This window comes from Stegostoma tigrinum, chromosome 23 (assembly GCF_030684315.1).
Source record: "Stegostoma tigrinum isolate sSteTig4 chromosome 23, sSteTig4.hap1, whole genome shotgun sequence".
NCBI lineage: Eukaryota > Metazoa > Chordata > Chondrichthyes > Orectolobiformes > Stegostomatidae > Stegostoma > Stegostoma tigrinum.
The window spans coordinates 39,486,305-39,512,046 of record NC_081376.1 but is presented as its reverse complement, the minus strand read 5'-3'; the positions used below and the strand labels follow the sequence as shown (position 1 = coordinate 39,512,046).

The 25,742-nt window shown below is 41.9% G+C and overlaps 1 protein-coding gene across 8 annotated transcripts in view; it reads left to right on the top strand.

Moving 5' to 3' along the window:
* The window catches only part of caskin1 (CASK interacting protein 1), a 598,608-nt gene that overhangs the window by 14,818 nt on the left and 558,048 nt on the right, over nt 1-25,742 (top strand). The window contains exon 1 of one of the 8 annotated variants that reach the window (XM_059654077.1): nt 12,701-12,781. The exons of the other annotated variants lie outside the window; for them this stretch is intronic. Within the exon in view, the coding sequence (XP_059510060.1) occupies nt 12,763-12,781 (19 nt within the window). The 5' untranslated portion in view covers nt 12,701-12,762. Of the gene's footprint in view, nt 1-12,700; nt 12,782-25,742 lie in introns of those variants that run through there. 8 annotated transcript variants of the gene reach the window in all.

The window sequence follows — 25,742 nt, the reverse complement described above, 5'->3', positions numbered from 1 at the left end:
ACAAACCTCTCTCTGAATCTCCACTATCTGTTTCTGCTCACTGAAAGTGCTCACCTTTTGGTCACTTGTCCTAATATATCACGATGTAGCTCAATGTAAAAAAATTACCCAATGACTTCTCGTGAAGCAACTTGGGACTCTAAAAACACTACATATTAACAAGTTATTCTTGTTGTATTTAACAGCATTTACATCCAGTATGGACTGGCTTTATTAAAGTTCTTGTCTCCCATCCCATATTAAAAAAGAATGTTCATGTGTTAAAACACTTACAGATGGAAACCATTGTGTTAATTATATGCAGCATCAATCTGAGAAAATATTGACTTATTTTGATCAGGTAACATTCTGTGAAATATGTGCCCATTGTAAAGGAGTATGTTATTATCCCATGACCCTGTCACACATGCAACACAAATTTAATTGGCTCAATGATTCTTGTGTGTTTCACCTTATTGCCTGATGATCTAGCCATTCATTTTAATCAATGCATCAATGTGGCTTCTAGTAGTCAGAACCTTTTGTATTTAAGTTAATTTGAGCTTGCCTCTGCTTTTACTTTTATCATGGTTTTAGCCTTATACAAAAAGATGAAAAAATGACAATTCTTGCATTTATTTGGCATATTTCATTATTTTGGGATGTGTTACAACCTAGGAGACACTTCTGAAGTGTAGGTGCGGTTGTGATGGAGGAAATGTAGGTTGACAGGGCTGCACACAGCAAGATCCCAGTAATAGCAAGGATATCAGGAAAAACTTGACAACAGCAGCCATGGGATCCTTTATGCCAAGCATCATCATACAGAAGTGCTGAGAAAATGGGGAGGCGGCAATGCGAAGACAGTCTTACTGTCTGAGGAGTCCCGAGGACGAGGGCAATGTACTGAGGTCGTTGGTTCAAACCCTGCCATGGCAGTAACTGAAATGGAATTAGTGGCAACCACGTTGAATGTTGTGAAAACTCATTTGGTTCACTCGTACCCTTTAACTGCTATTCTTAGCTGGTCACTTGCCCCCTGCTTGTGACTTGATACCCACAGCGATGGGTGCCTGCTCTCTGGGGTGGCTTAGCAAGGCACCCAGTTACACCAAAATTTGACAAAACCTAAAGAAAAGAATAGACCACTATATGGTCAAAACAACGAACCCTGGACTGTTTCTGGGTCTCCCCATCTGGATCAAAACCATTCTGCCTATACTTGCAGAGGGCCGAGCAGGACTTGATTTGTTCTTTCAACACGTCAGAGCAAACCATTAATGTCTGTGATTGGTACTGTGGCAAAATGGGGCTGGTTTTCTGGCAGTTCCTTGAAAATACAAAGGCACAAAATTTCAGTCCCTTGTCCAACTCAAGATAGCTACTGTACTTAACCCCTTAGAAGTGTAAGTTTTGTAATTGATACCACAGAATCCCTACAGTACTGATAGAGGCTATTCAGCCCACCAGGTCAGCACCAACTCTTCGAAGAGTATCGCACCTGCCTTATCCCTGTAACCCAGCATTTACGAACCCTGCTCATTTCTGGACACTACAGACAATTTGGCCCCCACACCTCAGGAAGGACATACTAGCCCTGGAGCGTGTCCAGTGGAGATTCACACAGATGATCCCTGGAATGGTAGGTTTAACGTATGGTGAACGGCTAAGGATCCTGGGATTGTACTCATTAGAGTTTAGAAGGTTGAGGGGAGATCTAATAGAAACTTACAAGATAATGTATGGTTTAGAAGGGGTGGACGCTAGGAAGTTGTTTCCATTAGGCGGGGAGACTAGGACCGGTGGGCACAGCCTTAAAATTAGAGGGAGTAAATTTAAAACTGAAATGAGACGACATTTCTTCAGCCAGAGAGTGGTGGGCTTGTAGAATTCATTGCCACGGAGTGCACTGGAGGCCGGGACGTTGGATGCCTTCAAGGCAGAGATCGACAAATTCTTGATCTCAGAAGGAATCAAGGGCTACGGGGAGAGTGCAGGGAAGTGGAGTTGAAATGCCCATCAGCCATGATTTAAATGGCGGAGTGGACTTGATGGGTCGAATGGCCTTACTTCCACTCCTATGTCTTATGGTCTTACGGTCTTAATTTACCATGGCCAATCCACCCGACCTGCACATCTTTGGACTGTGGGTGGAAGCTGGGGCACCTAGAAAAAGCCTACGCAGACCACGGGCAGAATGTGCAAACTCCACACAGACATTTGCCAGAGGTTAGAATTGAACTGGGTCCCTGGTGCTGTGAGGCAGCAGTGCGAACCACTGAGCCACTGTGCCATATTAATAGTGATGTCAAACAGATAGCCACATTTGTCTAAAACTGGAGTCTGTGGCTGGTGTACACACTGGGAACTGAGTTAGGATCCAATGAGCCAGTGCTCCTTAAACGTCTTGCCACTGTGACCCATTTTGAGGCCTGAAACATCTTGCATCCCCTCTGTGAGGCATGTATGGGTGCGGGGTCATTGGGGGAAGTTGTGAGTTGTTGGGTGGCCTGTGAGAACAGGAAACTGTTAGAATAGGCACACAGTTGATAGAACATGGTCAGAGCTTTGTGAATATCATTTCTACCTCAGAACTTGTGGCCTCAACATTTCAGAGATAATGGGAACTGCAGATGCTGGAGATTCCAAGATAATAAAATGTGAGGCTAGATGAACACAGCAGGCCAAGCAGCATCTCAGGAGCACAAAAGCTGACGTTTCGGGCCTTGACCCGAAGGGTCTAGGCCCGAAACGTCAGCTTTTGTGCTCCTGAGATGCTGCTTGGCCTGCTGTGTTCATCCAGCCTCACATTTTATTATCTTAGCCTCAACATTTCAGATCATTTTGGGAAAGATCACATGGAGTGCTGTGCTAAAGCTGCAGCACTGAGTTTCTGCCACTAGTTGTCCTCAGTGAGCAACAGGAAGTCAGAAATCTTTTACAATGATGGAAGCCAATGAACATGTTCCAATGTCTTCCATAGAGCCAGCCAGCTTCGAAGGAAAAAAGAATGCCTAGCCCTCAGAAATCTTTCAAAGTAACTCTTACAGTAGACCATCTTACAGTACAATGACAATTCGTAGACAAAGCTGGTGGCTACCCATGCACAGAAAGATCCCACAAATAGGGAATGGAGTGATTTAACATTTACATAGATTTTTATAGCATAGAAACTAACTATTCAGCTGATGTGGTCCATTTTGGTGCATTTGGTTGATGCTTATTTCAGATGGGGAGGATAGGATGCTAGTTGAAAAAGAACAGTGGTGAAAACCACCAAATATATGCAATTAGATTATTCATTGGTCCACATAAAATAAAGCATTGCTGTTGTAATTCTGATTTGGAATTACTTGGCACGGCATTGGCAGTCTTAGAATCTCTAAAACAATAGTTCATGTGATAGATAATGTCATACATTTTCAGTATGGGACCAATTCCCTACTATCAACCCATATTCTACCTGACCTAGGAGTGCTTGATATTGGTACAAGATGCAAGGTCTGGAAAGCCTTTCCTTTTCTCAGCTGAGACATTCTGGCATATAGAAAACAATAATTTCTGGGAAATGTTGCCAAGTACACTGTCAATTTGAAACTTCCCTCTGAAGAAATACATTCTTAAGCAATACTTATGCAAGTTTGCTATTAGTTTTAATTATTCTATTCAGAAATAAGCTTCATGCTGGCAGAAAGGCTATTTCATTTTAAAGGGTGACTTCTCTTGCAGCCATGTTTCCTGACAACAACAACATCATTGTCCTTGACTTCAGATCAACCACAACTTCACTTTTATTGGAATTTCCTAGAATCATAGAATCCCTACAGGATTCTGCCTAGTGAATCTGCACCAACTTTCCAAAGAGCATCCCACCCAATCCATCCTATCCCTATAACCCTGCATTTCCCATGGCTAGCCCACACACCCCTGGACACTATGGGCAATGTAGAATAGCCAGTCCACCTAGCCTGCACATCTTGTGGAAGGAAATTGGAGCACCTGGAGGAAATCCACAGACATTTCATTTCAAATAAAGCAGCATTATATTTTTAAATAAACAAAAATGTACCTACTGCAGGGTTTGGGATGACACTCTAATACATGACAACTCCCACGAACTAAAGTTGCCTGAAAAAAAATCATCTGTCCATGTTTGGCATTGTTCCTTTAAGAGGTGAGTCCACTCTTCTCTGGCAGGCTATTAAAATTCTGTCTTTTTTTAATGAAGCAGCTTTTTATCACTCTTTCTCCCCAGCACTCGATTGGAAAAGAGCTCTCTACAGCTAATTGACTTGAGGAGTTGTTGATTAGAATGGTCATATTTGCGACTGCTGTCACTTAATCTAATTACAAATTGAAGCTTCACCTTTCATGACAAATAAGATGTGCAGCTCTCCCTCTTTCTCCCCCCGTCCCCCCACCTTTCTAAACACCACTCTTTTCTTCCGGCTTTTAAATGCCAAGAATAATTATAGTTTTGCAGACGTAGCGGGGAGGACAGATTTGGGAAGAAACACAGAATTATGTGTACCCAACCTTGGAGCCTGATGTTTTTCAACTCGGCTCACTCATGACCTTAAACAGATGTATGAATAAATGCTGATCTCCCACCTCAGTAGTTCTTTTAAAGAGTGTTGCAGAATTGGTGTTTTGTAGTAATGGGGATAATTTTAACAGCCAGGTTTGACTGATGGTCTGCAAACAAATTCTTGCACTTGAAAGGACATCATCTGATGGAAATTAAATACTTTGCAGTGGTGCCGATAAGCTCTAACAGCCTGTTAAAGACTTTGTGGGATACTGGAGTGCAACACTGCTTTTGTATAATGGCTGTGCCTACACTGCACTGCTAGATGCATATTGACTAAAAAACCTCAAATAATGGCTAACTCGCTGCCTTTCCTTGTCTGACATATGAACTGGTGTAGGTCAATCAGCTTTTCTGTTTGTTATTACAGAGTTTCCAGCGCAGACAGGCAGTGTACCTTTAAAACAGTTACTTGACATCATGTGTAACACTCTTGCATAAAGATACCCACCTCACCTTCAGTCAAGCTCTCAGACAATTAGGTCAGTTTGGCAGGTTCAGTCAGCTACGTGCATGTAATTTGTAGTAACATCAATAAGCACTGAAACCAGACCATGAGTACGAGATGCTATAGCAGTGTAAATAGTTAGTGTTGTTAATGAACTTCAAGACATCTGTCTCAAGGAGTACCCAGTCTTTGTGGTATATGTTATCTGAGCTAACATATAGGACAGCACTCAGACCATATCATATCTAGAAGACACATCATTCTAAAGCTGGTGCTATTATGCAGTTAGATTAAGGTTGATTGGCCTTAAATCCCAAGGCAGCAGATGGTGAAATTTTAATTCAATAAAACCTGGAGATAAAAAAGAGACTAATGGCAGCAATCAAATTATTGCTAATTGTCATGAAAATTCAGCTGGTTTGCCAGTGTCCTTTAGGATATGACATCTGCTGTCTTTACCTGGTCTGGCTTACATGTGACTCCAGACCCATTGCAAAATGGTTCGCTCTTGACTCCCCCCTGAAATGGCTCGGCAAGCCAGTCAAACTACTACAAAGCCCATACAAAGGGACTAAAGTAGATTGACTGGTCAGCGTCAAACCAATGGTAAACCTAATCCCCCCTGACGCTGCAAAGCCTTCCTTATTAACATCTGCACCAAAATAGGGAGAGCTGTTCCACAAACGAGGCAAACAACAACCTGTCATTCTCATGCTCACTGAGTCATACCATACAGACAATAACCCAGACACCACCATTACCACCCTGGGTGTGCCCGGTCCAACAGGACAGACCTGACAGAGATGGTAGCACAGAAACTACAGCCAAGAAGCCATTACCCTGCGAGTCCTTGGTTTTGATTCTAGCCCATATGAAGTCTGATGGCGTCAAATCAAACATGAGCAAGGAAACATCCCACTGATTACTACCTACAACCACTCCTCACCCTTTCTCCACAGCTGCTCCATGTTGAACATCACTTGGAGGTGGCATCGAGGGTGTTAAAGGCACACAGGGCTCTCTGGGTGAGGGACTTCACTACTGTCTCTGTTCTGGACTGTTTCATTAAGTACCCTACTGATCGAATTGGTCAAGTCTGAAAGGACGAGCCTGCTTGACTGGATCTGCGGCAGGTGCTGAAAGAACCAACAAGAGGGAAAAATCTATTTGATCTTGTTCTCACTAAGAGGTGTCTGTCTGTCTCTGATTGTATTGGTGAGAGAGACCACTGCACAGTCTTGGCGGAGACAAAGTCTTGTTTTGGCTTTGAGTGTACCCTCCATTTTGTCATGTGGCACTAACACCATGGTAAATGGGACAGGCTTCAAACACATCTAGCAGCTCAAGACTGGGCATTCCAAGAGGGCATCAGCTTAAGACTGGGCATTCAGAAGGGGCATCAGCTCAAGATTGGGTATTCAGAAGGGGCATCAACAGCAGCGGAATTTTACTCTTACATAGTCAAATCCAGACATATCCCCCACTCTACCCTTACCATCAATCTAAGGCATCAACCCTTATTCCGTGAAAAGGGCAGGAGGACATGCTAGAAGCAATGCCAGACATACCTAAAAATGAGGTGTCAACCTGGTGAAGCCACAACATGGGACTACTTGCGTGCCATTCAGTGATAGACAGAGCTAAGGTCAGCCCAGAAACAAATCAGCTCTAAGCTCTGCTTTCCCAACACATCCAAACAGCTAACAGCAAACTGGGGCCACTGTCTTGATTAGTATAACCCCAACAATACTTGAGCAGTGTGACTCCAGCCCAGCTAAAACAACCCATTTGATTGGTACCCCATCCACCAACTTCAACAGTCATGCCCTCCAACCACAGGATGGACAGTGACAGCTACCATGTGGAAAAAGCAGTGAAATACTCTCAAAAGCTCCTTTGACAGTACCTTCCAAATCTGCGACCTCTCCCGGCTCGAAGGACTGGGCCAGTAGATACATAGGATCACCACCACCTGCAGGTTCCCCTCCGAGTCACACATGATCCTGACTCAGAAATATTTATCATTATTCCTTCACTGTCAACTGGGGCAAAATCCTGGAAATTCTCACTACCTTCGCTGGTAGTCAAAGGTGATTATCGATGAACAATCAATGTTAATGTAGCCAGAGATTCCCAGGTCCCGTGAATGAATTTTTTAAAAAAATAGATTTCCTAACTTGATTCTGTATTCCTTACTACCCTTACCTAAATAAATAAACTCAGATTTGAGATTTTCAGTTGATCCTCACATTTAACAGCTTTTTGAGGGGGTTTGAGTTGGTGGGGGTGAGGTCCCAATTTCAGGATTCAACTCTGCAGTGGGTGAAGAAATGCTTTCTGACATCAGCCTGAACAGCCTAGCTCTAAGTTTAACATTATATTCCCTTATTTCAGACTCTATGGCCAGAAAAAAATAGTTTCTCTTTATATACCTCATCAAATCATTTTAAGCAGATCAATTTGTAAACTCCCTAATCTTCTGAATTTGGGAATTAAGCCAAGTTTTTGCAGCCTGCCCCACACTTTAACTCTTGTAGCCCCAATATCATTGCGCAGACAAAAACATCCCAAATACCCTCTGATAATCTGGAATTGTTAAGCAAAGCTGAGAGAAAAATATTGACCTACACTGTATTCATACTTGGGCACTGCTACTGAATTTCTTGAAATAATACCATGAAATATTCAATCCAATGTTGAGGTTGAAATTGACTGATTCCTGGGATGGCAGGATTGTTGTATGAAGAGAGTCAAGATCAATTAGAACTATATTCACTGCTGTTCAGCAGATTGCGGGGGGAGGGGTGCGTCCGAAACACCTGTAAAATTCTAACTGGAATAGGCAGAGTAAACCCAAGAAAGGATATTTCTGAGGAGTGGGGAGTTCAGAACCAGGAATGATAATGTAAAGATATGGGTAGGCTATTTAGGACTTAGATGAGGAGAAATTCCTTCACGCAGAGAGTGGTGAGCCTGTGGAATTCACTGCCAAAGAAATCAGCTGGGGCCAATACATTGAATATTTTCAAGAAGGAGACAAGCATAGTTCTTGCAGTGAAAGGGATGAAACAGTATAGTTAAAAGAGGGAACAGGGTACTTGAGTTGGATGACCAGCACAATCATAATGAATGGCAGAGCTGGCTCAAAGGGCTGAATGGCCTACTCCTATTCCTATTTTTTTGTGTTTCTATCCAGAAAGGGTATGATAGAACAAAAACAAAGATGCTGGAAAAGCTCAGCAGGTCTGGCAGCATCTGCAAAGGGAAAAACAGAGTTAATGTTTCGGGTCCAGTGACCATTCCTCAGAACTCTTCAGGTTTTTTTAACATGGGAGTATGATAGAATTGGTTTTTGCCAGCTCAGTCTCATCATGGCCTTCTCAATGTTTCATCGTACAGGATATATTTCCTGACTCCTGTGTAGAATTATGTGGAATTTACAGCACAGAAACAGGCCATTCTGCTCAACTAGGGTAAGCTGCTATTTATGCTTCGTATGAGTCCTTATACCTTCCTCATCTTCACTTTATCAGCACGTCCTTCTGCTCCTTTTTCATTCATGTACTTGTCTAACTGCCATTGTAAGCCCACCATTGTTAGTCACCATCATCAGCTATCCCTGCATTTGAGGATGATGTCTACTCAGGATTGCAAATTTCTGCTGTGGGTCTTCATGTGGCTGAACTGTAATCAACATGGCTTAGAGTAGGATTTCCAACCTTCTCGGATTTCTCTGGAATTCCTTGAGGATTGTGAGAGAAAAATCCAGGGACATTGAAAATGGTGTTTCTTTAAATACTTCAATTTCTTAATTAAACAAATTTTGGAAATAGAGGAAAACAGTCCAGTACTTGGACATCTTGTGTGATTATAGTCCAAGAATGTGTCCAGTGGCAATTCCGGTTGACAGTAATGTGGTAAAAGATCTTTATCCTGGTAAAAGAAATTTCAATGTTTTGCAATGTGTTTTTGTAAAAAAAAACTCATGGGATGTTGGTGACAAAGTCGACATTTACTGATCATTGTTTATTGAACTTGCGAAAGGGGCTGCCTTGCTGAATTGCTGGCAGTTTGTGCAGTGAAAGTGCTCTCAGTGATGCTGATAGATGGGGTGGTTTCCGAACTCGTTGCAAAACATGCATTTACAATGCAATTTCTACACATGGAGCTCTGAAACCAGCTGGAACTCACTGATGTCAGGCCCAGCGAGCTGAGGACCCTCAATGTCAGTTTCATCCTATTGCAGCTCAAGGAGCGTGTAACCTTGAAATCAGAGCTAGGCTGTTCCAGATGTACTTCTTGAACAAAGGTTGCTGAAAGCATTGGAAAGCTCTTCCCCTCAAAACCTATCGAGGTGGGAGATCAATCCTTTTTGTTTGTTTGAGTTTGGAATGCATATTTATTGTTCATACCCATCTGCGCTTGAGAAGAAGGTCATGAACTGCCTTCTTGAACGTCTGCTTTTGATGTGGTGTAGGACATGACAGTGTTGTCAGGGAGGGAGTTTGACGGATCTGACTCAGCAGCAAAGAAGCAGCGATATAGTTCCAAGTACGTATAGTGAGTGATTTTAAGGTGGTGCTCCCATGAGTCAGTTCTCCTTGTTTATCTAAATAGTAGTGATCACCAGTTTGGAAGGTGATTGAGATTTTATAAGAGTCTTGTTGAAGCAAGTTGGGCTTTTGGAGTTAAATCAGAGAACAGTCATGATGTAATTGAACAGTGGAAGAAGTTCAAGGACTGAATGGCCTCCTGTTCTTATTTTCTGGACAGATAAAACAGAGCACGTGCACACACAACTCAACTTTCCTGTATATGACTGACCGCCTCAGTCAAAAGGTTGAAAATTACGTGTGAAGTAAAAGTGCCATTATAATTCACACAAAACCAAAGCAATCAATTTGTACGATTAAGCACCAGCTTCCCTGTTTGAGTGCAATTGTTCCTTCTCTTCACTGTTGAACCTTGATTGCATTTTTAAATTTTTTAAAATGACCTTTCTTTTGCTTTGTTCTTTAACTAAATGAGACATTAGATTTTCATCCCAAGTACAGAAAAACCTCATGCATAGATTCTTATGTGGCCTATTTTCAACCAGCTATTGTTTCAAATCTGGCCTTCCTACTGTTCCAGGCTGTCAGAAATCTAATGACTTTGATGTAGTATTTTATTCAGGAAAGCTGCTGCTGTTTCTAAGACACAAGGAGCCTAAAGGTTTACTGTGACTTAAATAGACCTGGCAACAGCAACACAGCAATGTAACATGCTGACTATCAGTTGTCACCCTTCTATTGACAAGTGTTTTTATTTCCCATTGTAATTAGTTCCGTTCAATGCAATGTGTTTTCCTAGCTAGCTCAATGACGAGGTGAAGATCTCTGCCCTTAGAGTTCTGGATGATTGTCAAATAAACAGATATTCTGATCTGTCTTTATGAGAGCAGATTTTTCTTTAACTCTTGATTTATTTCTGTTTTGTTAAATCAACAAACTTCTGGTTTGGCAACATTTTTTGTTTCTCTCCGAATGTGAATGTTATTGATAAGTGGACCAAAATGATGCTTTCCAGGATTAAGTAAATGCAGTCAAGTGTCTGGATGATCCTAAGGGCTAATCTTTAGGAACCTATCAGCAGAGCTGATAAAACTGGCACGAACTAACAGATTCTGTACACTTCACATTCACTTGTCATCTGTAATCAAAGTTTCATTTGTATAGTGCCTTTGCCATAGCTACCAAGCCCCAAGGCATTTCAGAGGAGCAGAATCAAACAGGGAGCCATACTGAGTGAAAGAAAGTGTTTGAGAAGTATCTTATAGGAGGAGACAGGGATAAAGAGGTCTCTGGAATGAATTCCAAACCTCAGGTTGGAAATGGCTAAATGCTTGACTAGCAATGGGTCAAAGGAGTAAGGCTTGCACACAAGGCCTGAGTTGTAGGAGATCAGAGATCTGCTTGTTTAAGAGGAGGTTGTAGAAGTAGTGTCCTCATCAACTGACCAAATGCAGCTTTGCAGAATACCACACTGCCTACATGAAAATCTGTTGGATGTACTTCTTCTACATATCTAAAGCCAGTAATCAACAGTAACAATGCATTTAGCTGTAGCTGCTCTTGTATGCTAAATGCTGATTTCTGATATGTACTCATTTATCAGAGTGTGGCTAGAAGATGTTTTGATTTATCTCATGTAAAGTTTGAAGATCAGGTCCTCCTCACTTATAATTCAGTTCATAGAATCCCCACAGAATGGAAGCAGACCATGCGACCCATTGAGTTCACACTGACCTTCCAAAGAGTATCCCACCCAAACCCAACCCCCTGTCACTGTAACCCTGCATTTCCCATGGTTAACCCACCCAGCTTGTGCATCCCTGGGCACTATGGGCAATTTAGCATGGCCAATCCATCTAACCTGCACTTGTTTGAACTGTGGAGAAAACCAGAGCACCTGGAGGAAACCTACACAGACAGAGGGAGGATGTGCAAACTGCTCACAGACACTCATCAGCGAACCTGGGTCTCTGGCACTTGAGGCCTAACCACTGAGTCACCATACTGCCCCTTCCGCTGTATATCAGAAACCCAATTTTTCTCCTTTATCTCATTGGTTCTACATTGCTACAGGCCAAGAAGTCATCTCATTTCCTTTGCCATTTTCACAAGTTTCTTCCTGAGAGGTGGAAGGACTGTTCACACACAATAGCCAATGGCCTCAATCCAGTTTTTAGATGGCCCACTGGTCAGTGTTGAACCTTTTAAGAATGCCATCTTTGCATCTGTATATTTTGTTGGTGCAGAACCAATTTTGACAACAGAAAATGGGGTCTTATTTGCTTCCAAATGTTTCATGGCTATTTTGTGCTGGAAAATTGTGATAATAGCTGTATATTTGTATTGGACTTCACCTCAATCCAAGCTGACCCAAAGCCCTGTTTGAGATTCTGTGAAATTCCAGCACTGACAGATTTAATGCAAAGAACGGCACAGATCCATAACCATTGGCTTAATGGAGCTTTCATCAACTTAAGTTCAGAAGACTATTTTTAACTTCTCTCTAATCTGTCTATATTGCAGTATAATTTTTTTTCTAATGTTTCTACTGTAAAAATGCACTTGTATCCAAACAATGCAACATTGTTTTCCATTACCACTTAATGAATATATGGCAGAGATCCTGAAAGCTTGCAATCACGTCATTGTTATTATGTTTTCGTTATATAAGGAATCCGATATTGTGCTCGATTTTTCATCTCCCTTTTGTCGTGATTCTATTCTGTATTGCAAACCATTATCTTCAGACCCAAGACAAACTACGCTTCCTGGCCACAGATTCCTCTTCCTGGCGTCTGTCAGAGGCTGGAGCCTGTTTGCGCACTCGGTGGTGTCATATGTGACTCTGAGATGAGCTTCCAATGACTTATCCACAACGTAGAGTCAGACCTGCCCAATTCCCCCTTTGTAACATCATTTGATTTTGCCCCTCTGAGCTCTTTCCTACCACCAACATCACCTCCAACCCACTCCTTTTTTGTGTCTCTGTTTGATTAAAACCTGTATAATTTTTTTTTAGTTCTGCTGTGGGATGTGGCTGTCATTGGCTGGCCAGCGTTTACTGCCTGGCCCTAGTCACCCTAGAAAAGTTGCTGCCTTGAACCGCTGTGGCCCATGTGCCGTGGGTAAACCCACATTGCTCTCAGGGAGGAAATTCCAGGAATTGGACCCAGCAACAGCGAAGGAACGGTGATATGTTTCCAAGTCAGGATGGTGAGTGGCTCGGGGGGCATCTTGCAGTTGATGGCATTCCCATGTATCTGCTACCCTTGTCCTTCTAGATGGAATTGGTTGTGGGTTTGGAAGGTGCTAAAGATCTCAACATTTTCCAGTTCTGATATAAGGTCATTGATTTAAAGTGTTAACTTTGTCCAGCTCTCTGCAGATGTGTTAACTCTTCCAGTATTTTCTGAGTTTTATATCAGATTGCCAGCAAATGCAGTGCTTTGCTTTGACATAAGTACCTGTTTTTGTTTCTTTATTTGATGGGTATTTCAGTCCAGCCTAGAGTCTGTTGACACATGCATTTGTGTGTTTAAAATCTAATTGTTTCATGTAACGAGTTCAGCATCAGATTACGAGTGTCAATCGCTCACACTAATCCTGCTTCATGACAAAAATAAACAGGGTTGTATGCTATTCAGTTAAGTTGTATTAACAGTGGTCGGGGCAGGAGACTGGATTCAGAAACACATCTGAAATCAATTTCTCATAATAATTTCTTGTTGTTAAATTAATCACCATGTGTGCAGCCACCTCATTTGGTAAACATTTATTGGATTCTTGGTTCTGCAGAGGGGCTTAATCACTGTCAATGTGAGTGAGTGTCAGAATTAGCCTAGGATATTTTCACTACAAGTGTCTCACATTTTGGAAGTGATGGTAAGTTGGTAGAGGCAGCACGGTGGCTCAGTGATTAGCCCTGCTGCCTCACAGTGGCAGGTACCTGTGTTCAGTTCCAGCCTCGGGTGACTATCTGTGTGGAGTTTGCACATTGTCCCCCTGTCAGCGTGGGTTTCCTCCGGGTGCTCCAGTTTCCTCCGACAGCCCAAAGATGTGCAATTTAGGTGGATTGGCCATGCTAAATTACCCATAGTGCCCGGGGATGTGCAGGCAAGGTGGATGAGCCATTGGAAGTTTGGGGATTGGTGGGTGTGGGAATGGGTGTGATGCTTTTCAGGAGGTAGGTGTTAACTGGATGGACCAAATGGCCTCTAACTGCAAGGTAGGGATTCTGTGATTCTCCTTACTCACTTGGTGTCGTTGCAATGTGGAAGGGAATCAGAGAATGTGGAGTTGGGATTCTGTAGTATTGAGCTTCCAGACAGATTGAGGCACTGTAGGAGATGGGGCTATGAGCCTTGTTTCTAAATTAAATGTATTTCTTCCCCGTATTGCTGTTCAAAACGAAAACCTTTTTGCTATCCTCAGTGTAATCACTTCCAGGATTTCCTTAAATCAACAATCCTGAGTATGTGGAGTGAAAAACTAAAAAGCAGAAAAGCCATATGTAGATAAAAGGCAATTGGGCCTCGCTTTCAATATTACAGTTTGATTCAATGGAGAGGTACTGTTTGCTATAAAACCAAAAGCCAGAATTGAGCCATTAAAAGTTGTCATTCCCATGTAGAGGAGAATATAGATTCATGATGTAGCAAATTTAGAGAAGCACTTTATCGCAGTAAAATGCCGCTGACTATTCAATGATACAATGTACACTGTAAGCACTAAAAGCATTGTGTTTGAATGGATGAAGCACATCTCGTCCATCAGATCTAGTTTTCTCAACTCTCAAATAACCAGTGTTCCAGGGAGGATGAAAGAAACACACTACAGAGACGCTCTGGTACTCTCCTCAAAGCGTGGCGGCATTGCCATTAACAACAGGAAGGAATTGCAATCAGTCATTCAAAACAGCAACAACTAGTCCTTCAAGATGCATCTTTCCCTGATTCTAAACTTGTTTTGGTAAGTGGAATGGATTATATATCGTGGAATGTTTTACTCGGCTTTAGGGACATCGTAGAGACCACATCTGGAGTACTGTGTTCACTTTTGGTCCCATTTGCAAAATCTCATGCTTTAGAAGTAGGTCAGAGAAGCTTCACTCAACTCATTCCTGGGATGAAAGCTTATCTGATGAAGAAAGACTTAACAGATTGGGCTTATATCCATTGGAGTTTAGAAGAATGAAAGGTGGTCTTATGCTAAAAGATTTTGACTTATCCAGCTAGAGTGTATTTGAGGAGGATGTTGCCACCTGTGAGGGAGTTTAAAACTGATATGGTTTAAGGATAAAGGGTCTCCCTTTTAAAATAGAGATGAGAAAATATTTTTCTCAAAGAATTATTGAAATGTGGAATTCTTTTCCGCAGAAGGTAGTGGAGGCTGGGTCAAGGTAGATAGTTATTTGATAGACAAGAGAGTTGAGAGTAATGGAGGGCAGACAGGAAGGAACAGAAATTGTAACCAGATCAACTGTTGAATGGTTGACCAGGCCAAAGGGGCCACATGAGTTACTCCTGTTCTTGTAACCTATAATCCTTTATTCAAAAGCTTTCATGATAAGGGAGTGAAAGAAAGAAAAGGAAGCAGATCCTGCATTCTGTGTCCCATTGCCTCATGGGACATCCTGCTCAATATGTCCACATTGTTCAGTAGATTGAGATTTGGCCTGCTCAGAGCAATGAGGAGACATGGCAGAAACCCAATTCCCTGAGTGGATGTTACTCCCTGATTCAGAGGCAGCTGATGACAAGGGTGAAGTATTTTATCTCAATAAGGTGTTGCTGACTGTTACATAGGTGCTGTACACTCATAGTTTCATCACCAGTATAATCATGCCTCTCCCAGTGATACTACTTCAAATAAGAACATTGGGAACAATTCAGTCCCTTGAGCCAGCAGCACCACTCAGTGAGATCAGGGCATTCATTACTTCATGCCTTTATACCCACCTCTGCTCCATATCTTGCTGAGAACCACCTCAATCCCTTATTCTGGAACCCCATTCCCCCCTCCTGCATCCCTCTTCCTGCTGCCACTCATCTGGGTCCTGTGGCTATCTTTGGCCTTGGGTGGGTGTAGTTCTGGCAGTGGCCACAGCTGCCAGGTGGCGCTGCTGACTAATGATAGCAGTGATAACCTATCCAATGATAGGTTAGCAGCTCTGGATAGATAAGACTTTTGCCCCTAGGGTGCTTGAACCTGAGGAAGGCCCAACACTCTCCCATTGCTTATTGGCACTTAATGCAGCGACACTTTCCAATAGGAGGTGAGCATGTCACTGACTGATGAGACTCTATTAAACACTGCTGAACATTTTAGGCTTGAGTTTGAATCTGGAGCAAGTAAGCACATCTTTTAGGGAAATGATGTTTTCCTTTGCCCTGACGTAGTGAGTCGCAGACATCTGCAGCATTGAAACATGCCCCTTTAGCCCATTGAACCTGCACCAGTCAAAAACAATCACCTAACTGCTCTAATCCAATTTCCTGCACTTGGCCCATGGTGTTGGCATTGCATGTGCACATCTAAGTACTTCTTGACACAATGTCACTATGACCCGGGTTGTGTGTTTTCCACATCGCAGTTCAGGGTGAAAATATACTCAATCATTTTTAATATTCTGTGGCTCTCTTTATGTTCCCTTGGGTAAGACTTTACTGTTTCCTAGGAACGATTATTTCTGGTGCAGCCTGGTATGATTGAGCTAACGAAAATTTACATGAGCTTGCAATTCTGGATTTGTACTTGCTCACTCAGTATCAGCTGGAATATTTTGTAATCAGTGCATAACAGCTTCAATTAGCAGCGAATATCCAGCTCAGAGGGTCAACAGGAGTAAATACAGATGCTTACAGTTTTCACAGAAACAAATTGATGGGAATTTAGAATCCAATCCCCGAATCGCCAGGAATTTATTAGAATTAGAATTTAATTTAGTTTGTGTCTGATTTCTAATGACACGGTGATTCTTCCTTTCTGAAATATCTACATAATTGAAATCGAAATGCTCTGTAGTGTGTAATACAATGAGCTACATCATTATCAATTATTACTCTTTCAAGACAAATTCCTCTTCCAGCTTTTTCCTCACTTGTCGCAAAAGTATGGGTCGCAGTGTTGGGACAAATGGGTAAAGAGTATGGATCAGTTGGAGGTATGGATTCAGCCTGGGGATACCAGATATTTGAAGGAAGATAACTTCACATGGGTGCAGATTCACATAGCGGCGTAGATTCACACATCAGTAGAAATCCATTGATGCCTTTAACCTGTTCCAGACTGAAAAAAAATGTGTTCTTGAGTTTAGTGAGTGTCAGAAGGCTATTCCTACAAAGGAGTACAATGATTTCATTACCTGATGCGATATGTGTGATTTGGACAATACTTGGGAGCAGAAGTATTAATCATTTTCCCCTCGCCAGAATATTTCTCCAAAAACTCAGTGACACTGAGGCCAACTGTATAAATCTTCCAGAGATAGTAGGAACTGCAGATGCTGGAGAATCTGAGATAACAAGGTGTAGAGCTGGATGAACACAGCAGGCCAAGCAGCATCGGAAGAGCAGGAAGGCTGATGTTTTGGGCCTAGACCCTTCTTCTGAAGAAGGATCTAGGCCCGAAATGTCAGCCTTCCTGTATAAATCTTCCTATTCTTTTATGGCATGTCAGTTATGTTGGACGATGTGGAGATCAAACCTGTAGTTTCTTGAAATTCATTCAAGGAAGGAGGACATAGCTGGCTAGGCCAGCATTTACTGCCTGACCCTAATTGCCCAGAGGGCAGCTAAGAGTCAACCATATTGCTGTGGGTCTGGAGTTACATGTAGGTCAGAACAAATAAGGATGGCAGTTTCCTTCCCTGAAGAAGACCAGGTGGGTTTTTCCCCTGGCAATTATCATCATTAGACTCTTAATTCCAGAAATTTATTGAACTCAGATTCCACCAGCTGTCATGGCAGGATTGAAACCTGGGATTTTACCTGGGTCAGAGATAGTAGGAACTGCAGATGCTGGAGAATCTGAGATAACAATGTGTAGAGCTGGATGAGCACAGCAGGCCAAGCAGCATCAGCGGAGCAGGAAGGCTGACGTTTCGGGCCACTTCTGAAGAAGGGTCTAGGTCTGAAACATCAGCCTTCCTGCTCCTCTGACGCTGCTTGGCCTGCTGTGTTCATTTAGCTCTACACCTTGTTATCTCACATTACCTGGGTCTCTGGATTAACAGTCCAGTGATAATACCACTGGGCCATCTCCTCCCCACAAAGGTCTTTCAAAGCATTTTAGGCTTAAGACCACACTGTGCTATGATTGCAATTAGAACATAGAACAGTACAGCACAGAACAGGCCCTTCAGCCCACAATGTTGTGCCGACAAATTCTAAGAAGCAATATTGTTGGTAGAAATTCATGCCGGTTATACTTTGAGACAGATTAGCATTTTGTTACTTTTCTATAGTCAGCATTTCTCAATCGACGAGTGAATTTCTTAACTTGTCCTCGTGACACTGTGTTTTGCTTGGTAAGGTGATCATTGACCTCTGTCGTCACTGTTTCTGAGCTGCAGATGCAATAAAATCTAGGGTAGCTGGCATGATGATTTCTCTCTTGGAAGACAGTTGCTTTATTTTATTCTTTCAACAGCGCATCTGAGATTGAGAGCCTGTCATGTGGAAATCACAGACGCAGGCCTTCTTCCTGCTACTCAGTGTTATATTTCAATAATGCTTTGTCATTCTTCCATTCGATGTTGCTTCTTTTAAGCTCTCGTTTAACCATATTGACTTTTCAGGAAAACAGATTGATTTCCAGGCGCAACACTGCATTTTAAATTGAGGTTTTCACCAGTCATATAAAAGTTAAAAACTGAGGATGCTGGAGATCTGAAGGAACACCAGAAATTGCTGGAGAAACTCTTGGAGAGGGAAACAGAGCTAATGTTTTGGATTCATTTTGACTCTTCTTCAGCACAGTCATGTTTCTTTATTACTCTGTAACACTGTAGCAATGATACGCTCCTGATGAAATCGAAGAATTCGATAATGAGTTTCATAATTCTTAATAATTTGAAATTTGAGTTTTCAATTAACTTCAGTGATTCAGATCATTTTTGTTCTGAACGAAGAACATCTGTTTGTGGTAACCTGACAGACTGAGGACAGTCCCAAATCGTCACCTTTATGACATCCACCTTGAGTGTTTTATATTGTCCAAGATCTGCAAGCCCTTTCTTCTAAGCTGACATTCACATGATTACCCTCTGGTCTACATTCACTGTGAGATATTGCTTATCCCTTTTGGGGTTGTCTTTAAAAGCTCTATAACCCAGATGTGATGTGCTTTGTTGCATCTCCTGAAACATACAGTGGGGATTTGAAAGTTCCATTTGAAACAATGTTCAAGATAAGATGCTGTATTTAATGAAGAGTGTTATCAGCTTTCACTCCACCTTTCAGATATTGAATTCCTAAAAGGTCAAGAGATAACAAAGTGTGGAGCTGGATGAACACAGCAGGCCAAGCAGCATCTTAGGAGCACAAAAGCTGATGTTTCGGGCCTAGACCCTTCATCAGAAAAGGGGGGTGGGGAGAGGATTCCAAAATAAATAGGGAGGGAGGGGGAGGCGGACTGAAGATAGATAGAGGAGAGGATAGGTGCAGAGGAGAGTGTGGGTGGGGAGGTAGGGAGGGGATAGGTCAGTCCAGGGAGGACAGACAGGTCAAGGGGGCGGGATGAGGTGAGTAGAAAGGTCAAGTTGTTATACAGTGTGTTGTCCCCATATCTAGTATTTTATCTGATTGCTTCAAGAGTCTTTGGCTCATACTCTGATTATAGATGACTTCTACTGTATTAACAGCATGTATTGAAGGTGTCAGACAGTGTGGAGGTGCTGGAAATATTCAGCAGGTCTAGTAGCATTTGTGGAGAGAGAAACAGTTAGTGTTTTGAGCTGAATATACCTCTTCTTCAGAACTGAAGAAAATATTGATTTACTGAGTCATGTACAATCAAAGGGATGGTTTACATGGAAAAGTCATACGTGATCTGAAAGATTAACACTGTGCCCCTCCATTGACGAAAACCAAAAGAACTGTGGATGCTGTAAATCAGGAACAAAAACAAAGTTGCTAGAAAAGCTCAGCAGGTCTGGCAGCATCTGCGAAGGAGAAAACAGAGTTAACGTTACGGGTCTGTTTCTGAGGAAGGATCACCGGACCCGAAACGTTAACTCTGCTTTCTCCTTCACAGATGCTACCAGACCTGCTGAGCATTTCCAGCAACTTTGCTTTTGTTACCCCTCCATTAACATTGTCTGACCTGCTGAGTACTTCCAGCACTTTTAGTTTCTCATTCATATTTCCAGCATTTGTGGTACTTTGATTTTATTTCAGTAAGAAGGACATCTCATTTCAACTCTGGAAAAGTTACACAGCTATGTAATTAATGGGAGATATGCCTAATTATGATTATAAAACACAGAACTGGTCCCAAATCATATATGTCTAGAGGAGTTTGGCTTACACGTCTGGTCTACAACAGGACTGTCTGGGCTGCAACAGGACTATCTGGTCTACAACAGGACTGTCTGGTCTACAACAGGACTGTCTGGGCTGCAACAGGACTATCTGGTCTACAACAGGACTGTCTGGTCTACAACAGGACTGTCTGGGCTGCAACAGGACTGCCTGGTCTACAACAGGACTGTCTGGTCTACAACAGGACTGTCTGGTTGACAACAGGACTGTGTGGTCTACAGCAGGACTGTCTGTCACTCATGGCTAGGATTGCACTGGCTCCATTACTAAAACACAGCTGCATTGCCGCATTACAGCGTTCAAGTATTTCTCTGAACAACCTTCAGTAAGGCTGAGAGGAAAGGAATGTTCCAACTAACCGCAGTAGTATAAATGGTTATTATTTCATGGTGTTAAATTCGACAAAATAATATTTGCTTTTATAAATCTAAGACTTGGTAGATCTCATACTCAGTTTAGCTATTAAAAGCAAATAGATCTTCTTGGCAAATCAACACTACTTTAGATACAATGTTGTTTCAGTCACTTGTCTTGCTCAGTTACTTCTATTATGTGAATGAGTCCCTTTGATTTGATCTTTAGTTACTATGCATTAGACCCTTCCAGCTCCTTCCTTTTGAAAGAAGCCACTGTGAAATTTGGTTCTAATGACCAAAATTTTGGTCACTGCTCCGATCATCTCCATCTTTGACTTAGAGGCTGGTTTTATCCACGTACACCCCTGAACACAACTGAGAACGTTTACTCAAGTTGGAACCACCGTCTCAGGTCTGCAGGTCATATACAATATGAAACACTGAAGGTCAATGTTAAAAGTACAGAGGTGCTGACTTAGGATTGTCCTCAGTTTTTCGGGTTATCAAAGACAAATTTTCTTCATTGAGAACAAACATGATCAAAATTATTGAGGTTAATTGAAAAATCAATTTTCAAATTATTAAGGAATATGAAACACACTAGTGAATTCTTTAATTTAATCATTACCACAGAGTTGAATGTTGATGAAGAAACATGGCTGCACTGAAGAGGAGTAAAAAATGGATTAAAAACATTAGCTCTGTTTCTCTCACAAAAGATGCTGCCAGACCTCTGAGTTTCTTGAGCAATTTATGTTGGCATTTCAGGTTTCCAGTATCTGCAGTACTTTATATTGACAGGAGCAAACCTCATTGTTAATGTTGATTCGGAGATTGTAGGAACTGCCGATGCTGGTCATATCGGCCTTTTTATTGATACTGAAGGCTGCTATGGTCATTTAAATTTAGGTAAGTGAAGAATCTAGGATGAGAGCTGAAAAACATCACCATTCAGTTGCTTTGTTTAACTGATCAACATCTACTTCTTGCTGTAAATGGCCCTCTGCCTGACCCTCAATCTTGGGCTCTCCAACAACCACTGAGTTGCAGCTTTTTGCTCAGAGGTCAATGAACAAGTTATTATGGAGACTTGCTTTCTAATCTTTAATGTAGTATCTTGGATACCTGAAGATCCTACCCAGCTCCTCTGACTGGGTGATTAAATTCTCTTCACTGTCTTCCATCGACTGTGCAATATGTACAAAGGGCTTTAATAGATTGTGCACAAAACGAGAGGTTGGGGTGACTGGGCTGTTGAAAGTATGAAGACCTTCTGTACAAGAGTCCTGTTCCTTTTGTTTTAATTAATTCACAGAATGTTGAAGGATATTGCTCAACCTTTATTTCCCTGGAGAAGGTTATAGTGAGTCTCATTTTTGACTGGCTTAATGGGCAGTTAAGAGTCAGTCACATTACTCTGGGGCTAAACTCACAAAGTTGCTACACCAGGTCAGAATGGCACATTTCATTTCCTAAGGGACTTCTGTGAATTGGAAGATTTTTTTGACAATCTGGTAAGCTCGTTGGCTTGATTTTGTGATATTCGGAGCTGGATGTTACGTAGCCCATCGTGCTAGGATAACATGGTGACTGGGCCTACTTTATCAAGGAAGAGGTCCTGCATCTGTCTCCCGGTGGCAGGGATGCCTCTGCCCAGACCGAGTAGGAGAGCAAGATTGGCCGATGTGGGCATTTCTGGGGTCCAGCAGTGGGATGTCAATCAGACCCGTTAACCAGTCAGTTGATCCTCATTATCCCTGAGCCCACCATAATTGTGTAGTGGCTTATGGGTTAAGTGGAGGCCATATGGGTCTCTGACAAGGGACCTGGGACCAGGTGGGTTGGAAAGGGGTAGGGCTAAAATTTCTGCAATTTTACAGGAGACGTTTCCTAAAGAAAACTGGACCGGTTTGTCCAGTGTCCATCTCTGCATCTATCTCTTTCAGTTAATCGGTCTTCCCTTGTCCCTGAGGTGACAATCTGCAAATGAATCTGGTGCACTGTGACTAGCTGCTTTTTTAGTTTTGTAGTTCTGTGAGTGTCACTGCCCACTTTACTCCAATTAAATTTGAGCTCAAAAGCAATTTCTTATTACGTTCTGATGCATTGGATATGTTTTTGGAAAATATCCTGGCTCTGGAACTCTGTAGCATCACTTCATATATGATCAGGAAGTAACGCAACAACCATTTCAGAGAATGCATTGAAGTAGTGCCCAGCACAAAGCCATTTATCCCATCATGCCCTTACTAATCCTAGCCCTTCAGTGGCTGTGCATTCTTCAATTTTTCTTTAATATAGATGGGACAAAAGGAAAATATAAAGGAACCACAGTGAATGCTGCAGTTATTTTAACGAAAGCAATAAATGGAATTTTCGGAATTGGAAAATTCAACATTCAGGAATGTCTGGGATCATTGTGCTTCACAGCAAAGTACATTGTTCAACTGAAGCCTGCAGAGAGCCCAATGTCTTTCATTTCTTGTGAGCTATTGAATTATACATAAAGCAGGAACCACAGGAGCAAGGGATGTGATGAAAATAGTTTTGTAATCCTGCAGGTTGTGTACCTATATCTTTTAAAAGTGGGTTAACCCTGTTCCAAAATAGCTTTGCAGTACTGTACTGGATACTGAAATAGTGACATGAAGTGGACTTGTTTGTGTTATAGTGTCATGGAGTCATAGAGCTGTACAGCACAGAAACACACTCTTTAGTCTAATGCGTCCATGGCAACTTGATCCCTAAATTAATCTAGACCCATTTGCCAGCATTTGGCCTAAATCCCTCTAAACCCTTCCTATTCATGTACCCATTCAAATGCCTTTTAAATGTTGTAATCATACCAGCCTCCACCATTTCCTCTGGCACTCGTTCCATCCATGCAACATCCCTCCGCATGAAAGAAGTTGCCTCTTAGGTTCCTTTTAAATCTTTCCCCTCTCACCTTAAACCTATGCCCGCTAGTTTTGGACTCCACACCGGGAAAAAGAGCTTGGATATTCTATGTATCCATGTCCTTCATGAGTTTATAAACCTCTATAAAGTCATCCTTCAACCTCTGACGCTCCAGGGAAAATAGCCCTTAAATAAGTATAAATGTCAGAAATACTTGATCAACAATTAGTCAAGTGAAAGGCTATTTATGACAGTAAACCTGGTATTTTAAATGCTAACTTACTACTCAGTTCCTTGTATAACCATGCCTCTATCTAACTGATAGCAGAGGGAGTGTGTTCTGGTGGCTGCAAATTGACTGTGTTAATACATGGTTATTTGTTCTGAAGCTTTCTGAGAAAGCAAGACCATTACATGTTATAGTTTAGGGCTATTGGTATTCCCTTGGGCCAGTTGCTGATTTGGTGTGCCATGCAATCAAGATTCAGGGTTCAGGATCTTTAAATAACTTGTTTGAATTTAGCTAATAATATGCGATTGTCTTCTACCTTTTGTTTTCTATCTTTTGTGCCTGCTGATAGAAGCAGTTGGAGTGATATTGTGTATGTTTCATCATTTCTTACCAGGAACTTGCTGGAAGTGTTTGTACTTATAAACTATATAAACCAGTTACCACTACCCTTGTATGTAGTGCATTACTGATTTTGATGTACACCACTTGTTGAAATGTTTGCTTCAATTTTTTTTTATTTGTCATGAATCTGAGTTTGAAATGTAACATGTGCAGGGTTGGAGTAATCATGCAATATTTTCGATCATCACACTTGATAGGAGATATATTTGGCACTTTCCATACTCTCTGGTAGTCTGGGTTAATTGGTAAATGTTGACTGCGGTACCTCAGTATGAAAAAGATCAGACAAAACAGGTTTCAGATCACTGTAAACATGTCAGAGTACAGAGATAACAAAGTGTGGAGCTGGATGAACCCAGCAGGCCAAGCAGCATCTTAGGAGCATAAAAGCTGACGTTTCGGGCCTAGACACTTCATCGCCCCTCTCTGATGAAGGGTCTAGGCCCGAAATGTCAGCTTTTGTGCTCCTGAGATGCTGCTTGGCCTGCTGTGTTCATCCAGCTCCACACTTTGTTATCTTGGATTCTCCAGCATTTGCAGTTCCCATTATCTCAGAGTACAGAGATGTCTTTTGACCTGCTCATTCAAGAAAGGTTATTGGAGAAGGCCCACACCCCAGTAGTCATTTTCAGCACAAATAATAGCTTTCAAAGAAGTTCAACTTATAAACGCTTCCTCGAATACATTGTGGATTTATTGGAATGATCAATCTCTCCTAAAACTTTCAGTCACTGAAGCCATTCTGGTGGAAATGTTTGACATGCTTGAATAAAAAACGAGTAAATATGAAGGGTATTTTGATGATTGATTTCGGAATAGTTTGATCGGCAGACGAAGTAAATAGTGGATGATTTTTCTGGGGCAAATGTCTGAAATTGTACTGCAAAGGTCAGAGTAATTGCACCTGAATTTCCAAAATTGGTAGTAGGGTCACAGCCAGAACCAGAGGGAAGGTATTGTTTTAGTTTCCTAAAATCAGCGAGAATGAGACAGCAAGGAAAATGAGACTTGGAGCTCTTCTACTTAGTCTCCCTCATTAGCAGGATTACTAACTCTCACTTGTAACCAGCAGGTTACTTTTGGAGAGAAGAGCCAAGAACAAAGATCTGTAATGTATTGGCAGTGTTAAACATTTAATAGGCAAACATAATTTTTTGTCTTATTCCTTGTTTTAAGGCAATGGTTGATTGTCTGCAATTTGCAACTTGCTGCTTGGTTAGTCAGCTGCTGGTAGGGAATGTCTACTTGTTATAGAGTCCTCCTAATTTTCATTTTTACTTCATACCCCCACCCAATGAAATGAGCTCGACTGTATCCTTGTGGCTGAGATGTCTGCGATCAGACCCAACATCCAGAGACTTGTTGGCAATGTTCATTCTTTTGTTGGAGCACTTGCAGACTGAGGTTACTCCAAAACCAGTACAAATCTGAGATGATGTGAATTTGGAGCATAGATACCAGAAGGAGAATAAAGCTGCGGTACTTGGGAAATGAATGTACTGGTCATACCGAAGCTCCATTTTGAATTGTAAAAGATGATTGGGACCAGCTTATCTCATTTGCAGTTTTGTAGTTGTTTTCTTTCTGGAAAATAACAAGAGATAAATGCCCTGATGTTTAAGCTTTGCTGGGTCCAGGGACGGTAGTAAATAGTTGCTAGAAATAACATGACTAGGCAGTCGGCACATGGCAGCTTCTCCAATCTATCAGAAACACAACAAAAGCGACAAAACTGCAGACGCTAG